Source organism: Crinia signifera, chromosome 2 (assembly GCF_055691185.1).
Source record: "Crinia signifera chromosome 2, ASM5569118v1, whole genome shotgun sequence".
Lineage (NCBI taxonomy): Eukaryota > Metazoa > Chordata > Amphibia > Anura > Myobatrachidae > Crinia > Crinia signifera.
Window position 1 is genome coordinate 181,006,947 of NC_139218.1, and position 17,356 is coordinate 181,024,302.

Consider the following 17,356-nt stretch of genomic DNA (forward strand, 5'->3'; position numbering starts at 1 on the left):
TATTCATCTGCGGCACTATACTGTAGTTTTCATTATTGGAGCAGTCGCCACCCAGCTGTGAAGCAGTGTAATTACATGCTCTTCACATAGAACGCCTCGGTGTGCCATAATGGGACATTTCTCATGGCCCAAAAATGAAGTCAAATTGGCAGTCCAAAAGGATAGATGAGCGTGCCTACATTTGTATGTGTCTTAGTGTTCATTCTAGCACCCGGTATCTTTGAAAACCCATGCAGTTACTCTTCCCTGCCTGGGGTGTCGCTGTCTGCTGTGGTGTTTCTAGCACAGGTATGGTTTGCATATCAGTGCTGATGTGTTAATATTTTGCTTAACGCCTACATTATTAACCTAGCACCTAGATGACAAAATATTCGTTGAGCCCTATCTTAACTAAATGTGTACTGTTCCCATTACCACAATGATGTTCTATTTCGTTGTCATGATTACTAGTGAGCTGTGGATGTAGAGACCCACTATTAAATTAACATTTAGTATGATATGTAGCATCAATATGGTAATACATACATACTATTTTCACATATCTATGGGCATGTAAGTTAACAGAATACTGACTGTCTTGTTGGCTGGGTTGGAAACTGAAACGCTGTGGATGCACACTAGCCACCTGATTGAGGCTTGTCTAGGTCGCGATTCCAATGGTGCGAGGTGGGGGCGTTTGTGCAAGTGCGATTATACGCAGAGCGCCTGTGCAAACGCTGAACACTCGCCGAGGTGTTCGCATGGCATGGGGAGGGGGTAGTCAGAAGCCAGCATCAGGGGAACACCCAGGCATTCCCCTGGGAACGCAGGTGGGTCGATGCATGCTGGGGACGGGCTGCTGATGTCACATGATGTCATCGCCCACCCCCTTTTCAGCGATCTGCAAAGGCGATAAGTCAGTTTAGACTGCCTTTTATTTCCAAAGGGGAGAAAAATCATTTGATGGTCGGTGACCATCAAATGAAATCGATCTCCTTCAGCAACATGCGAGAGGATGTGATCTCGTACACATCCCCTCGCATGCTAGCGAAGGGGATGCGGGTGGCGGGAGGTGAGGGAGATCTTTTTGTGCGGCGGCCTGTGCTGACCTGCGTCCTAGGCTGCGAGTGTACGCAGCCTAGAGAACAGGTCTGAATTAGGCCTTAGGTTCCAGCTCATTATCACAGTGTTTACTAAAGGTCATTTTGACCTTCTAAGCTGAACCTGCCATTGTTCTCTGTTGATTTCCAAAAGCAGCTCTAAAACAGTATTTTGTTAGTGCTGCACAAATATTTTGGTTTAATTTGTGTGTATTTAAAAGTAGAATTTTTTTTTATAAATGCATTTATCTAATTGTACCTTCAAATATTAAACTAGCACCAGATCTTCAGCCTAACTGGTAGCGTAAAATATAGGGGAACAGAGTGCATGGTGTCTCCTTGAAATATCAAATATCAGTATTACTATCCAGGGCTTATACCACAATAACAGGAGTTCTGTTGAAGATAATGGGTGAGATTTAATAGGATGAGAGATTCAGAAAGTGAGAGATTTGGTGAGATGCCGCTTTAAAAAACCTGGAGATTTCTTACCAAATCTCTCACTTTCTGAATCTCTCATCCTATTAAATCTCACCCGAGATGTTGCCCATAGCAACCAATCAGAATCTACTTATGTATTTAGCACCTTCTAAAAGATAATATAATCTGGTAAAGAAACCCCATTGTGTGATATCCCCTGTTTGAAGTGCATACTAGTTTTAGGCCTGTCAGTATGAGTATTGTCTAAGGGTATTAGTCCCATAAACAAAATTGGATAGGTTGGATAGGTCGACAGTCAATAGGTAGACCACTGTTGGTCAACAGGCAATAGATAAACATATGAAAAAAGGTTGATATGCAATCTGTTGACACAAGCAAAAGATCAACATGCTAATGGTCAGCACATGAAAAGTTCTTTATGATTTTTTTTTTAAGCTGTTGTTCTTACTTCACATTCCAAGTGGGCACAGAGGGAGAACAGAATAGTGGCCCTTATTCTGGTTGGTGCGGCCGGAGCCGCACACGGTGCTCCGGCCGCACAAACCAATCCCCGCCCACGAGACGGATCGCCACGGCCGTCCGTACACGGACGGCTGGCGATCCGCATAAAAATGGTGGGGCGTACGCCTCCACCATGGTGGGAGCTGCCCCCTGCATTCGATGGTCGGCGACCATCGAAGGCAGGGCCGCACGCCACAGCAGCTCCCGCAAGCTGAGACCACACGGACAATCGTCCGTGTGATAGCTTGTATGGGGGCTGAGAGCTGACATCCGGCGACGTCAGCTTTCCGCCCCCATCAGTGGCGTCATACCCTGATTAGCATGCATACGCCCCGCGTTTGCATGGGAACGCCCATGAAACGCGGGGCGTATACATAGGGAAATGAGGGTATGAAGCCCCTCACGCCCCTATACGCCCCCTTTGCGGCGGACGAAATACGTCTGCGGCGAATGGGGCTGCACATGCGCAGATTGACCTCTGCGCATGTGCAGACTAAAAACATCGGCGGTACGGCCGCACGCGGGCCGTACCGTCCGATTCAGAATAAGGGCCAGTGTGCTGAGTGCAGCGGTACACTAATATGATGTCCATGTTGACAAATGTCGATATAGACACAAAAACCTTTTGAAAAACTCACGTCGACCTGTTCCTGTGTCAGCCATTTATGTCAACCTTTTGCATGGTTCGACATTTTGTCAGTGTTGATTGGGGCTGGCTGGCAACTTTTAGCCTGGCGGCTAGTCCAGAGCACTGGCCCATAAGTAACAACGCGTCCTTAAATGGAGTTTTTTTTTATCTAGCATGGGATGGGAATTTGCAGGGCTCTGCAAATTAGAAGCCCAGCGATCAGGTCTGAATAACCCCGTGTAAGGCTATGTACACAGCTATTTTTTCCTTACGATTTTGACTAAATAGTAAAAATTGTATGGACAGTTAGCCAAAATTGCACAGTGTACTAACCTTGCACCTGCTCCCCATGCACACACTATACTACCACTAACCCTGCACCCGCTCCCCATGCACACACTATACTACCACTAACCCTGCACCTGCCCCCACACACACTACCGCTATCCCTGCACCCGGTCCCCACACACTCTTCGTGGCTAGAAAGATTGGCTACAGCTTTCACTTTAATACACAGTCCCCAGTGGCATAACTATAAATTTAGCTCCCCACTGCAAAAAAAGCTCTGCGGCTCCCTCCCCAGACACATAGCTGTAATACCTCTTACACATTGTGCCACACACCATAATGCCACTTACACTATGCGCCACACACTGTAATACACCTTACATTGTACGCCACACACGGTAATGCACCTTACACCAAACTCCATGCACCGTAATGCACCTTACACTATACGCCACGCACCGTAATGCAACTTACACTACTGTATACACCACACATCATAATACCCAGAGAGATAGACAGAGAGAGAGAGACCAGGGTCCAAGTGAGAGAGAGTTGCTGTGGCATATTCATTTTTACTTTAGTTTATTAACGGGCGGGTCCATGCAGTATATAAAATCTAGGCAGGCACTGCAGACACGTTTTTTTTTTTAATGCCCCTGATCCATTGGGCCCTTCTGAACCTTGTGACCTGGTAAGGGTGTCCACTTTGACCATTCACCCCCCACCTGACGCCGGGCCTGCTGGCAGCCTTATACTGATAGCTGGAAGGCAGGGAGAGATCCTTCCTTGCCATCATTTGTCCCTCCAGCAGTGCTCCCTGCAGGCTCCACCAGCGCTGGCTCTCCCAAGCCACTGAGGGGTCTGCGGCATCATTGTTATGTCACTGACAGTCCCTGTACTCAAAGATGAATAAGAAGCAAACCGTTATACAATTGTCAAGCAGAAGGATAGTTGCTGTGCCTGATACACAGTCTTAACAACCAGCAGGGATAAGTAAATGACAAGCAGGCGCACACGTGTAGGTAGGTAGTGTGGTTGCAGACCTTGTTACACAGCCTCTTTACAACCAGCAGGGGTAAGCAAATGGCAAGCAGGTGTGCATGTGGCAGCTAGGTAGAGTAGTTGCAGGCTTTGCTTCACAGTCTTTTAACAACCAGCAGGCTTAAGCAATGACAAGCAGGTGCACACGTGAATGCTAGAAAATGGGGTTGCAGGCCTTGTTACACAGTCTCTTTGCAACCAGCAGGGGTAAGCAAGTAACAAGCAGGTGTGCATGTGGATGGTAGGTAGCATACTGTAGTTGCAATCTCTGCTACCCAATATCTTAATGACCAGCAGGGATAAGCAAGTGACAAGCAGATGCATATGTGACAGGTAGGAAATGTGGTTGCAGGCCTTGTTACACAGGCCCTTATTCAGATCTGATCGCAGTACAAATTTGTTCTCAAAACGGGCAAAACCATAGAGCCAATAAATGATTACATAACATGCAGTATGATTCACATCACTTTCTGCATAGCATCAACTTGAATAGAGCCAACATAACATTGCGTAGGCATACAATATTATAATAAAACGTGGGTAGCTAACTTTAAAGGTTATCTCAATGTGGGAAACCCAACCCCTACAACAAGGAGCCCATCTGCAAAATATTGGCAGCAAAAGGATTAACCGGGAGCAAGGCATAACTACCAAGAGACCCATCCCACTCTTTTACCCTAAGGGTGCCAACCCCAATATGTCCCTGTGTGGCCCAGGGCAGAGTTTGGCAGCCTAGGGGTTACAGGGCAGAGTTTGGCAGTGGAGAGGTTCCAGGGCAGCGGAAGGGTTACAGATCTCTCACCCTTGATGTGGCGCATCTGCCACCTCTGAACGCCACTGGTCCTCTGCATCACCGGCCAGCAAACCACCATACCGGGGATGCGCCTGCCGTTGTAGTGGGCTGTCCGGTCCAGACTTCATCCTCCGCTCTGCTTCGAAGACCTCATCCAGGGATCCAGCAGCGATGACACAGCCACAACAAGGGGCCCTCTCTTGGGTCCTTTCGCTGGGGCTTTCCACGCTTCCTCCCGTTCCTCCGCCCTGTCCTCTTCCGTTCCACCACCAAGGTGCACTCCTTCAGGCACTTCCTGGGGCAACTTCTTCCAGGATCCCAGTTCTTCGGTCCGCAGACCTTATTCCAGAGAAACAAACCTTGTTAAGCTGTGAGTCGTCTTCCAGCCCTCCAGGGCTTATACTCGCGGCTGATTTTCCCCGCTTTCCAGCGGTTGCTTGCCAGACATGTTCTTTACAAAGATAGCTGACAGGGTCAACCAAAATTTATCCCATGTGTCTCTATACATTACAGCTATAAGGACTGAAAGGGTGTTACTCTAACCCCTTACCTTAAATGTATGGTGGGTATTACACTACCAAAGGTGGTCCAATGAAGGACAATTACTTAATTGGTGACAAGGCTTAATGATACATGTGAGGAGCCAAGACTAGCCTCTCTGGTTCTGGAAATACATTGTTTCCCTAAGTAACCATATTTAAATACTACATGATAATAGAATTCAGAGATCTTGGTTACATATATTTGTGCAAATATATTAATAAGCCCCCAAGCCATCATCAAGGCTACTGTGTGTATTGGGGGTCCCGTTTGCTATATCTTGGTATGGGGTGTCGCACCCCAAAAAATCTGCATAAGCCAGAAAACCCAGAGTAGCACACCAGTTTTTAAGGTTTTAAGCTAGTGGCTGATTGGTGTATATATTGGGCCATCTGCAACGTTACAAATACGCTCCTGCTAGTTTAGCACACCAAATTCTCACCCGGGATATGGAATTGCCATGCTACAATATCTTAGTGCCAGATGTATTAAGCTTAAAAAAAGATAAAGTTGTGAGTGATAAACAACAAGCCAATTAGCTCCTTCATGTCATTTTTTTCAAACCCAGCCTGCAACATGGCAGTTTTGAGCTGATTGGCTGGCTGTTTATCACTGTCCACTTTATCACTTTTTAAAGCTTGATTCATCTGGCCCATAATGCGTATCTATGAGCCACAGGAGTGAGTTAGAAACACATGTATGACAACGGGATTGCCCCAATCGCCATGGGAGTCACGTGTGGCATTTGGCAACAATGGCTACATCTTTATATACTGTAAGTAACTAGACCATAAAAGTGTAGACCAGAATCTCAGTCTTATATATGTAGAGTTTAATAAAGGACTGAGAAAATACAATAAGAGATGGAGAATATAGACATTTGGTGACGAGTGAATGTTGAGGGGGAGAATTCATGGGAGGATAAATAGATTTAGGTATCTACAGAATAAAGGAGGAAATGGAGACCGAAGAGCTAATGAGATCAACAAGGGTGCGGAAGAAGCTAGAGAACAGAAAAGGGACTAATAAAGAGATTTAGGGTATACCAACTGGAAGAGTAAGGGAGGGACAAGCAGAGCTATTATTATTATTATTATTATTATTATCTTTTTTATGTATATGCTTTCCAATGGGTCCAATGCGGATGGGGAAAAAAATAAAATAAAATTGCAGAACATGGACAAAGTTTTTTAAACATTGCTCCATTAGCAGTCATACTACTAAATTAAGCATTGGTGTGTTCAAACTTCAACAATGGTTTTAAATGATGAAGGAATAGAACATGAATGATGAGGACCCTGCTCGGGAGAGCTCACATACTAAATAGGAGTGACAGACAGACAGCAGTAATACAAAGAGGGAGAGACACGTTGTAGTACCTACAGTATGTGTCTTCTACCAGACTGCAGGCGTAATGCAGGTGACACACGGGTAGATTTATTAATAGACGATCAGGGGAATCTGCGCTCAGTGGTGCAAGTAGAATTTTTTTCTTGGTGGTACTAATAGCCTCCACCAAAAATGGGCGTGGCCATGTGTCATGAGGGGGCGTGGTCACACAAAGCTAGAGGAGTGACTAAATGACAATAGTGGCTTGGCATCAGGAGACAAGGAATGAGAAACAGGGAATGTCAGGGGTTGGGTTGGCTATTGCTTGGGGGAGAGCCAGGCAGCTTGTGCTTACAATTGTGGAGCCTGCTCTTCATGCTGTCGGCGCTGCTGATGTCTGTTGGTGTGACAGGCTAAATCAACAGTAGCCGATAGCTGCATATAGCACCACTCATAACGCTTGGTGGGCGGGCTGCGGATGCATTATATTTAAACTTAAAATAAAAATAGAAATGACAGTGGGTCAGGGGGTAAGTGGTACTGCGTACCTGCAACATATTTCTTACAGGTACTCCGTACCACCCCGTACCACCTTACTTGCAACACTGTCTGCGCTATCCCCGTGCGTTATAGCAGGGGATAGCGCTTCCCCTGATCTATCACACCCGCCGAGCATTTACTCTAACGCCGGCGGTGTGGGGCAGGAGGCATAGCGCAGGGGCGATGTTTTGCACTGCGCCCCTGCCTCCAGCCAGATTTATGAACGGTCAGCATCGCTGACCGTTCCGCCGCCTACAGCTGTCGACTTCGCCAGCTGCAGGCGGCGATGCCCTATACCTAACAGCAGGGACAGCGCTGTCCCTGCTGATGGAGCTGAGCTGCGCTGGGATCTCGCGAGACTAGCGAGATCCCGCGCATGCGCAGTCAGCCGGCCGGGGGGGGGAAGGAGACGGCGCATCAGTATTAACTGATGCGCTGTCTCCAGGAGGGACATCGCCGGAGGGGGGAGTTAGCGCTCCCCCACTCCGGCGGCAAGATCTTAATAGATCTTGTCGGTGTCCCCTCCTGCTTCGCCTCGCTAATGAGGCGAAGCAGGAACTGTTATAGCGGCGCGATAGGCGCCGCTATAATAAATCTACCCCTGAGTGTGAGTGCATGCTCGCACCAAACTGCACTGGGAGGAAGTGATTATTTCTGAGGAGACTCTGGGGCAGATTTATTAAGCTTGGAGAAGAGATAAACTGGAGATAAAGCAGAGAAAAGGTAAAAGGAGATAAATCACCAGCCAATCAACTCCCAGCTGTCTTTTTCAAACACAGCTGATTGGCTGGTGCTTTATGTCCTTTTACCTTTTCTCCGCTTTATCTCCAGTTTATCTCTTCTTCAAGCTTAATAAATCTGCCCCTAGGAGTGAAGGAATTATTCTGGAGTGAAGTGGGAGGGTGAGAATGTTAAGAGAGATTAGTTTAAACTAAAGCTGGCCATACATCAGAAAGATCGATCTTAAGATCGATTGTGCTCATGATTGTGTACAATTTCCCTTGAAATCCCCGGCAGTCCTTGGTGGTTTTTGGACACACAATGTACACACAATCCATCTAAAGCTGGCCATACATCAGAAAGATATTGTACCCAATCATACAATCTCAATTGATTGTAAGATGGATTGTATGCAGATTGTATGCAGATTGTGTGCACATCTTGTGTACACAATCATACAATCAATCATAAGATGCTGTATGATTGTGTACACAAGATGTGCACACAATCTGCATACAATCCATCATACAATCAGTCATACAATCCATCTGATGATGATTGTATGATTTGTGTACACAAGATGTGCGCACAATCTGCATACAATCCATTTTACAATCAATTGAGATTGTATGATTGGGTACAATATCTTTCTGATGTATGGCCACCTTAAGATATAGGAGAAGATTGGATGATAACTTTGTAAATGTGTGTGAGGAGTTTAATTGAGTGCTGAAGGGAAAAGGAAAATTGTGTATTGCTTGTATGATGCGTGGCGGTTATGGTATCACTACGGTTCGACAATCACTATGTTGACCACCAGACATGGTCGACCTAGGGTCCGGATACCGGGGTGGCAGATGTTGTACATTTTGAAAGAGGATAAGCTGGACAGCAGCATTGAAGATAGTTTTGGCCTGTTCCAAAACCTGCTACATTTGTGGAATTGTATATTATATTCTTCTTTCATATATTTCAGTACAATACTCGTCCAAGAAGTGACTCAGATTCTTCCTCCACACCCACAGTCGGGTAAGAAATGCAGACAAAAGCCACAGTTGCACCATTTACTGCCTGTCCCTCACTAGCTTTACACTCTTATTTATTTCTTATTTATAGTTTGCTCTCTGTCCCATTGTCTCCTGTGGTCTTGAGGCCTTCAATGTCGGACAGTAATCTGGTTACTTCAACAAATCTTGCAGTAATTCCAAAATATCAGTTTCAAGAGGGACAAGAAGGTAAGAAGTGATATTTAATATGCATATAATCAGATGCTTAACTAGTTTGTGATCTATTTGTTGCTCATCTTCTCAGTGTGCGTTCCCAATGATGGTGGTATTAGGTCACACTGGAACATTAGAATATCAACACCAAAAGAACTTAAATATATTAATACCAAGATTTAAGAATAAGTAACAGAGGTTTAATGCAAAATGCGCCCAGGTTGGAATCCATAGGAAAGTGGGGTTCTCTTTAAATTGACCAGCAGTGGCCAAAGCCCAGGGCTTTTCTTTCTACCCTGTTGCTTTGGGTAAGGAGGTAATTGTTAATTATTATGTTATTTTTAGCACAAAAGAGGGGAGTGGGCATCGCTGATCTGCTGCAGACATCTGAGATCAGCCAGTGCAGGTAGATTACCAGACACACAGTACTCATTCTGTGGTAATATATAGGGCTAGGTGTATGAAGCAGTAAATAAAGTGAAGAAGTTACCCATGACAACCAATCAGCTTTGAAGTAACATTTATAAAGTGTATTCTATATAATTATGCATAGCAGGTGATTGGTTGTTATGCGCAACTTCTCTACTATGCGGCTGCAGAGAGCTCAGTTCCTCTAACTGTGGGTAATTCTGTTTTTTTGCTGGCCACAGACTGAATTGGGAGCGATGCATGTGGTTAAGGCTGCCCTGATCCCTGTTGGGTCTGGCTGCAGGAAGGGTCTTCTTGCAGCATAGCTGCACTTCACTGTACACGGGGACGGAAGGGAAAAATGGAGGGGATCAGCAAGGACTTATACCTGGGTGCAGGAGGGGTCTGCCACTGACTGCACTGCCTGGTCTCTTGTGCACATGTACATACATACATACATACAGATGTGGCCTCATACAATTAGTATCAATATGTCATGTGACACCTGGCGTGCAGTGTGAGTGACCTACCATGTCCCGAACTTTGCTAGCCTCAGGCGACTTTTTTAGTGTATTTTTCATCTTATTCGCAGTGTGATGCAACCAGGACACACCAGGAGACTGTGATGATAAATTTGATATGTGACACTTCTATATCTCTCTATTGTCTGTAGCCGGAACTTGTAAAAAAAAGCAGTGGTCGCTGCATTGTGGCATTTTATATTTATACTGCTTTCACGTTGCCTAAACGTTTATTTAAAACGGGTCTGAGCCACTAAACCCCTTTCACATTGCAGGTGAAAGCCGATATATTACTGTTTTAAACTCCTTTCACACCGCACATAAATACTGGGTCTCTAACAGGTTTGCAGTGTGAAAGAAAGCAGGACAGACAGTAGCTTTAAGACAGCGCAGTGCATATTTAATGAGCTGATCATTACATATGTGCATATTTAATTAGCAGGTCACGCCCATTATAGACATGCATATGTAATGAGCTGCTCCCGCTCATTAAATATTCACTGCAGTGATAGCCAGCTCAATGCTCACTACTGCCTGAGTCACATATACCAGTTCAGAGCCATTCACACTGGAGAAAAAACAGCTCTGAACCGTGTAGGACTCTGCTTTTTACCCGATTGCAAGTACGGTTATTTGTAACCAGTAAATGCAGACTGGTGATTTCACACTGCTGCTATAACCATTTTAAAAGGCTAGAAAATCGGCATTATACCGGTTAAGAGCTGCAGTGTGAAAGGGGTAAATGATTCAGTGTGATTTGTACACAGAAATATGAGTGTTGCATATCAAATTAAATTATCAAATGAATCAGCCCAGTCTCCTGGTGCATCCCAGTCACAAAATATACAAGGTCTGGGTGCCGAAGAGTAGCAGGCACCACATTCATTGCCGGCCGGTCCGCCCTCTGGATGCTGCCTGCCCATTCGCTGCGGAAGCACAGAGTCTCTGACAGCATTACACCTTTATTTCACCCTGGGCAATTCACATTTAACTCCCCCTGGGCAACGAGCATGTAAAACCCCATGGCAACAACCATATAAACCCTATGGCAACGAGCATGTAATCCCCTATGGCAACGAGCATGTAATGCCCCTTGGGAACAAGCATGAGTTTGGAACCCAGCATGTGTAGGTAAGCAGCATTTCAGGAGGCATTATGTGTTTAAGCTGCACTAGTGGGGGCATTATATGTGTAAGCGGCAATTCTGGGACCATTATGTGTGTAATGGGGCACTGCTGGGGGGGCATTATATGTGTAAGCAACACTACAGGGGGCATTATGCAAGTAAGTAGTGCTACAGGGTGCATTATGTGCAACGGGGGGGTGTTGCAAAATTTATAATTAAGCCACTGCGTGTAAAGCGTTATCCTGAAGCATTTACGGTGTGTGGCATAAAAGTGAATTAAGCATTATAGTGTGTGGCATGTGCAATGGGCTTTGCGATGTGTGGCATAAAGTTACTTAAGCATTACAGTTTGTGGCATAATGTCTACTAGGCATTACAGTGTGGGTCATAATTTGTAATGGGCATTACGGTGTGTGGCATATTCTGTAATGGCTATTACAGTTTGTGTGGCATAATGTGTATGGAGCATTACTATAAAAAGGAAAAATTACTAGGGAGAGGCGAAAAATACTGTTACTCCGAGCACCATGTCACCTAGCTACTCCTCTGTGTATGGGGCTTAACACGTTTCCACTCTGTATTTATAGGGCAGTGCTGTGCATCTCTTGGCCTGCATCTACAGTCCATGTTGGAATATTAATGTTAGCTTGATGTGAAGCCCATATCAGCGCTAACTACTTTGTTAGTTAAAACTGATTTCCAGAACCTTTTACTTTTTGTTTTACCTTCTAGTTATTCACAAGAGTTTAGAAGAGGCGATTGTGTGCTCCAAAGATCTACATACTGATAAGACACCAGATTCACAGATTGACAACCGACCAAAGAGTGATAAAGAGGTACATCTGTCAATGTTCTAGTTTATGATAAACTATTTGTCATAGTTATTATTACCTTTTTTTTTTAATCCTATGGTACCAGGTAACTGCTATTGTGTTTTCTTTACAAAACAACAAAAGTTTTGATGTATTACTATGTTTATTTCTGCAGTTTATGTTTATGTTTTCATTTTTATATATTAGGATGATGATATGTGTAGTAATGTTTCAGACTCAATGTTATTGTGTTGATCTATATTTCCCTCCTGTTTTATTGCAGACATCATTTGGATCTCGCCAACATCAGAAACGTAATTATATTGGTTAACATTTGTCACATTTTTTGTCGATGTGAAGCATTTGCATACTTTTCATAAACTCTTATAATAATGTCCTCAGTAACCTTACTTTTTAGGGGAACCAGGCATGTGCGTAGCTAAAGTGGGCACATGGGGTGCAATTGCTTTGGGGCCCAGAGGCTTAGGGGGCCTATCTGAGTCCACTACACCCAGGTTATAATGTTGTCTGGTAGTTTCATGGATTTGCCCGCTAACCATTGTGTGCATAATGTGAACTGAGGGCAGGGACTAGGGGCATCAGGATGGGGTGTTTCCACCATGTCTGCCTGTCACAAAAATAAGGATGTCTAAGGTAGATTTCCTTGTTGGACTTAATGCAGGTCCAACAAGGATTCAGATATCGACTGGAGGGACTGGAAAGTGGGTATTTTTGCAATGTGTGTGTGTGTGTGTGGAGGGGGGGGGGGGCTCAGTGGGTTAAAATCTTCATAGGATGCTAAGTAACCTTACACAGCATGGCTTGTGTACTGAAAGCAGTACAATGTGGCATATTGTTGATTTGGGGCAGTACAATGTTACATAATGTGAACTAGGGCACTACTGTGTAATAAGATTAACTAGGGCCCCTTCAAGCTGTTGCTACGGGTCCCACAAAGTTCTGGCTATGAAGCTTCCAGTTTTCTTTTGTTATCAATACTTGTCCTATAAGTGCCATCTTTGCATTTGGGAATTTTTCCCCAGCACATTCCCCCCTATAGCCTAATTCATTTATTTGTCCATATAAACATATCCTTCAATTTATGGCGTTATCTTGTAAATCATGGAATAATGTAGGGTAGATGTAGATATTCATGTATTTTAGAACTGTTATCTAATTTATTATTATTATTATTATTATTATTATTATTATTATTATTATTGGTATATTACTGTGTTCAATCAAATTCAAAGTACAACTACAGACTATTATCTAACTAATCTCTAAAGGTGTGTTCACACAGCAGGATATGCCGTGAGATGCGAGTCCCGACGCGATCAGATCACATCGGGACTCGCATCTCACGGCATGCTAGAGGGGCACAATTTACACTATATAGTGCAGATCTGCACTATATAGTGTTGCCTGCTGTTCTCTATCTGGCTGCCGATTTGCGCTCACACGGGAGCACGCATCGGCAGCGCATCGATTTGCATGCGATTCGGCTTCTGATGCTCCCTATATGGGGAACATCAGAAGCCAAATCTTACCGTGTGTACACACAATTACACAGACATGAAAGAAACTGTTCGATACATAAATATGTAAAGATATTTCTCTGACCACAACTTTATAATTTAATTCTAATTCCAGTGAACAAATCACATAAAAATGAGATATGGGGTGAAATGTAATAGGATGTTTGCGATTTTTTTAGAACAAGCCAGAATCATAAGCCAGATTTCTGGTGATTTATTTTTGAAAGCAACGGGAATGTGCAGTTTTTTTTTTTTAATGATTTTTATCAAAGTTTCAAAAAGAAAGGGTTTTGCCCCCACACCATTTTTTTTCCCGGTCATTGCAAAATTTGCGATTTTTACCACAAATTGCACCCTATTATATGTGCGCTTTGTAGAAAATGTGCAATTTTGCTGCACATTTCTAAAAATTGTATTCTGTTACATCTAGCCCAATGCTTTATTTTAATATTTAATAGATGTGTTTATGTTGTATTTAAAATATCTGAATCTTAGCAGCCCAGAATGCATTGCAGGATGTGATTTGGTGAGATATATCTCTAAACATTCACAATCGCTTTGAAAGGAACCCACCCTGCAATGGGTTATTGGGTATGGATCACTGGTAGACAGCAACTAGGTCGACAAGCATAGGTCAACACCACTAGGTCGACACGCAAGAATGTCGGCATGGGTTAGGTCGACTGGGTCATTCGGTCGACATGCATTGGGTCGACTGTCAAAAGGTCGACATGTGGTTTTCACTTTTTTTGTCCCAAATGTCAACACAGTGAACATGGACACTGAAAAGTAGCCCCGCTACGCTCGACGCACTATTTTATTCTTCCACCATGCCCTAGTGAATTACCGCCTGTTGGCACATTTCGGCTCCAAAAAAAAAATACCATGATGACCTTTTGACTGTCGACCTAATGACCCTGTGGACATTCCTGCATGTTGACCTTCCTGCATGTCGACCTTCAGTCATGTCGCCCTTCAGTCATGTCGACCTTCCTGCATGTCGACTTTCAGTCATGTTGACCTCCATGCATGTCAACCTAGTTGTGTCGACCTAATGCTTGTAGACCTAGTGACCGTATCCTGTGTTATTAGTGCTGCCCAGGGTACTGCTCATGTCCAGTCCCGCTGACCACACATGCTTGGCATCCGTTGCTGGTGAGGGTTTTGGGGGAACCCTTCGCAGGTTACATCTGTGGGGGCCTATCTTCAGAATGCAAATAAGTTGGTACATATTTAAGCACTACATTCCCCATAGACATCTGTAGGGGTTGTAGCTGCCTGTGATCCCTCTGTCATACATTTGGGGGCAAGAAAATAATGGGTGGTTTCATTGAATAAGCTTATATTTTATTTATTGAAAAAAGGGCCCCTTAGAAGTAGGTCACAGATAAATTAGTTTTTATGACAAATCAATCATTCTAGAGGGCACAAGACACATTGGAGGCACATGGAGAATGCAAAATGTTTTAATGTAAGCAGGAGCATAGATAAAAAGAGGAAAATGTACCAGGCAGAGAAAGATGTGAGTGGAAAAGATGACCAGGTAAGCTTATAGACGTTGAAAAAAACAATCACAATATAAATCTCCACTCTCAGTGCTTCTTGATTACTGCAGAATTTTTTTTATACAAAAAGAGGTGGTGGCTATGCGCTAAATGAACCACAGCATGCAGAGCCCAATACAGGTAGTTAATTCTAGAATATGCTTTTTTATATTCAAGCTGCAGTGGGATGTGGGTACTTAGACCACATGAAAGGTAAACATAGAATCAACAACAGACACTGCGCTAAAACAGCAAAATAATTTTAATTCACAAATAAAGTATAACAATAAAAAACAAAGCTCATTCATAAGCAGGCATTATAAGCACTTTAGTATTGTTAGTAAGCCAGTCCAGAGCAATTCTTAATAGGATAAGAGTTCCTGTGATGGTCGCTTAACCCCTTGAGTCATGGGTTTTTCTGGGGCAGGACAAACCGGCAAGGGCAGGTTTGTTCTTCCCCAGAAATACCCACCAGAGCACTTAGGCCCCCCCCCCCACAGCCCTGTCACTGCACCCACCGCCATTCACAGACAGCACAGCAGTGACCCGGTGTCCTGAACTTTGCTGAGCGGGGCGACATAAAGTAGCACTGTGCCCATATGATTGCCGGGGTGGGGGAGTCGGCACTGGCTGGAGGTGACAACTGGGGGGGGGGTGCACAGTTGTCACCTCCAGCCCTAGTGGTGGTGCACAGCTGAAGGGACCACTGGCGCACTTCAATCAGTGGTATGCCCAGAAAATTCTCGGGTGAGCCTGCCAGATAGCGCAGCTTAGCCGGAGAGATTTAAGGCATACCACCGAAGTGATTAATAGATTAGTTAGTGCTTGTTCATGTAAGTCCCATTAGAACAGCATAGGTTAGTAGTTGGTTATTCATTAATGCATAGGGAAGAGTTAATACAGCGTTTTCGCAATGAAAGGAAAATTAGTGTGAGCAATGTGATATAATTGACACTCCTTTGTAGTAGCAGTTACGATTGCTGGCTTCAGCCAGGCGCAGTTGGAAGTACACAGGTGGCCACCCAATGTTGAAAGCTGGATGTGGCTCGCGGCTTAGTCTGGTTAGCAACTTTTTTGGATCTGCCCACAAGATGGTCACCGGCAAATGTACAGAAGACTGGTACCAGAAGAGGAAAGAGATCTCAGCTTACGCATTTCTCCACCATGCAATGCTCGGCGGCTTCTTCAGAGACTGTCAGAGTGAATACAATAGAATTTCACCTTGAATAGGCTGGGTTATTCCTAAAATGCAAAGTGAATGAACAAAATAGAAATCTAAATCAAATCAATATCTTGCGTGACCACCCTTTGTCTTCAAAACAACGTCAATTCTTCTAGGTACACTTGCACACAGTTTTTGAAGGAATTTAGCAGGGAGGTTGCTTCAAACATCTTGAAGAACTAACTACAGGTCTGTGGATGTAGGCTTGCTCATTCTTTTTTACACTTTTTAACCTGCCCAGGGGTGGCAGAGCCAGCACCGGGCTTCAGCCCGGGTCAGGGTTCCCCAGGGAGGGGGGGGCTTTATTGGCCAGGGTGATCATGCTTTGGCCATGGGCCTGGTGCTGGTTATAGAAATACAGGGGGGCCCCTGTTTTTCCCCCCCAGTGTTTCTGTAACCAGGACTGGCTCAGTGAGCCATGGGCTGGATATTACCAGACAAAGTGGGTGGGCACTATAACTGTACCTTTTTATTCCAGTATTTTTTGTTTTAAATCTTCAATTTATTTCCATTTTCTATCTGTTTGGCACCCAGGGGTAAACAAGCTGAGTCGTAGGCGGATATCCTGCCGTGACTTGGCTAGTCCAGATTGTGATGGCTGGCTGTGGAAGAAAAAAGAAAATGTTGGCTTCATGTCCCAGAAGTGGAAACGCTGCTGGTGTGTCTTGAAGAAAGATAGATTTTTCTGGTACAATGCACCACAAGTATGTTATATATTTATAAAATGTTTACATTTTATATAATCTGCAGGATTTATAATTGTTAACCCAGTGTGGGTATGGTAGAAAATTGTTGCATCGGCAATCAGGTCGGTCAAAATTACCCTGAAATGATCTTATTCACAATATCAGGGGAGGGAGACAACATGTTGTCTTCCTATCCACAGATGTGGAGAAGGCATTTAATTGGGTTAATTGGTTGTTCATGGGAGGTCTTCTCTGCAGTATGGGTCTGGGATCACATTGTCTCCACCGCATACTTGCCTTATATTGTTTCCCCTCTACATAGTAACATAGTATGAAAAAATACATTAGTCCATTGAGTTCAACCTATTTGACTTGCAAC

The 17,356-nt window shown here is 44.2% G+C and overlaps 1 protein-coding gene across 1 annotated transcript in view; it reads left to right on the forward strand.

Annotated features, from left to right (window-relative positions):
• Nucleotides 1–17,356, forward strand: part of CNKSR1 (connector enhancer of kinase suppressor of Ras 1) — an 84,355-nt gene that overhangs the window by 19,233 nt on the left and 47,766 nt on the right. The window contains exons 10-14 of the mRNA XM_083173276.1: nt 8,877–8,929; nt 9,017–9,135; nt 11,908–12,011; nt 12,271–12,301; nt 16,826–16,995. Coding sequence (XP_083029402.1) covers nt 8,877–8,929; nt 9,017–9,135; nt 11,908–12,011; nt 12,271–12,301; nt 16,826–16,995 — 477 coding nt within the window. The remainder of the gene's footprint in view (nt 1–8,876; nt 8,930–9,016; nt 9,136–11,907; nt 12,012–12,270; nt 12,302–16,825; nt 16,996–17,356) is intronic.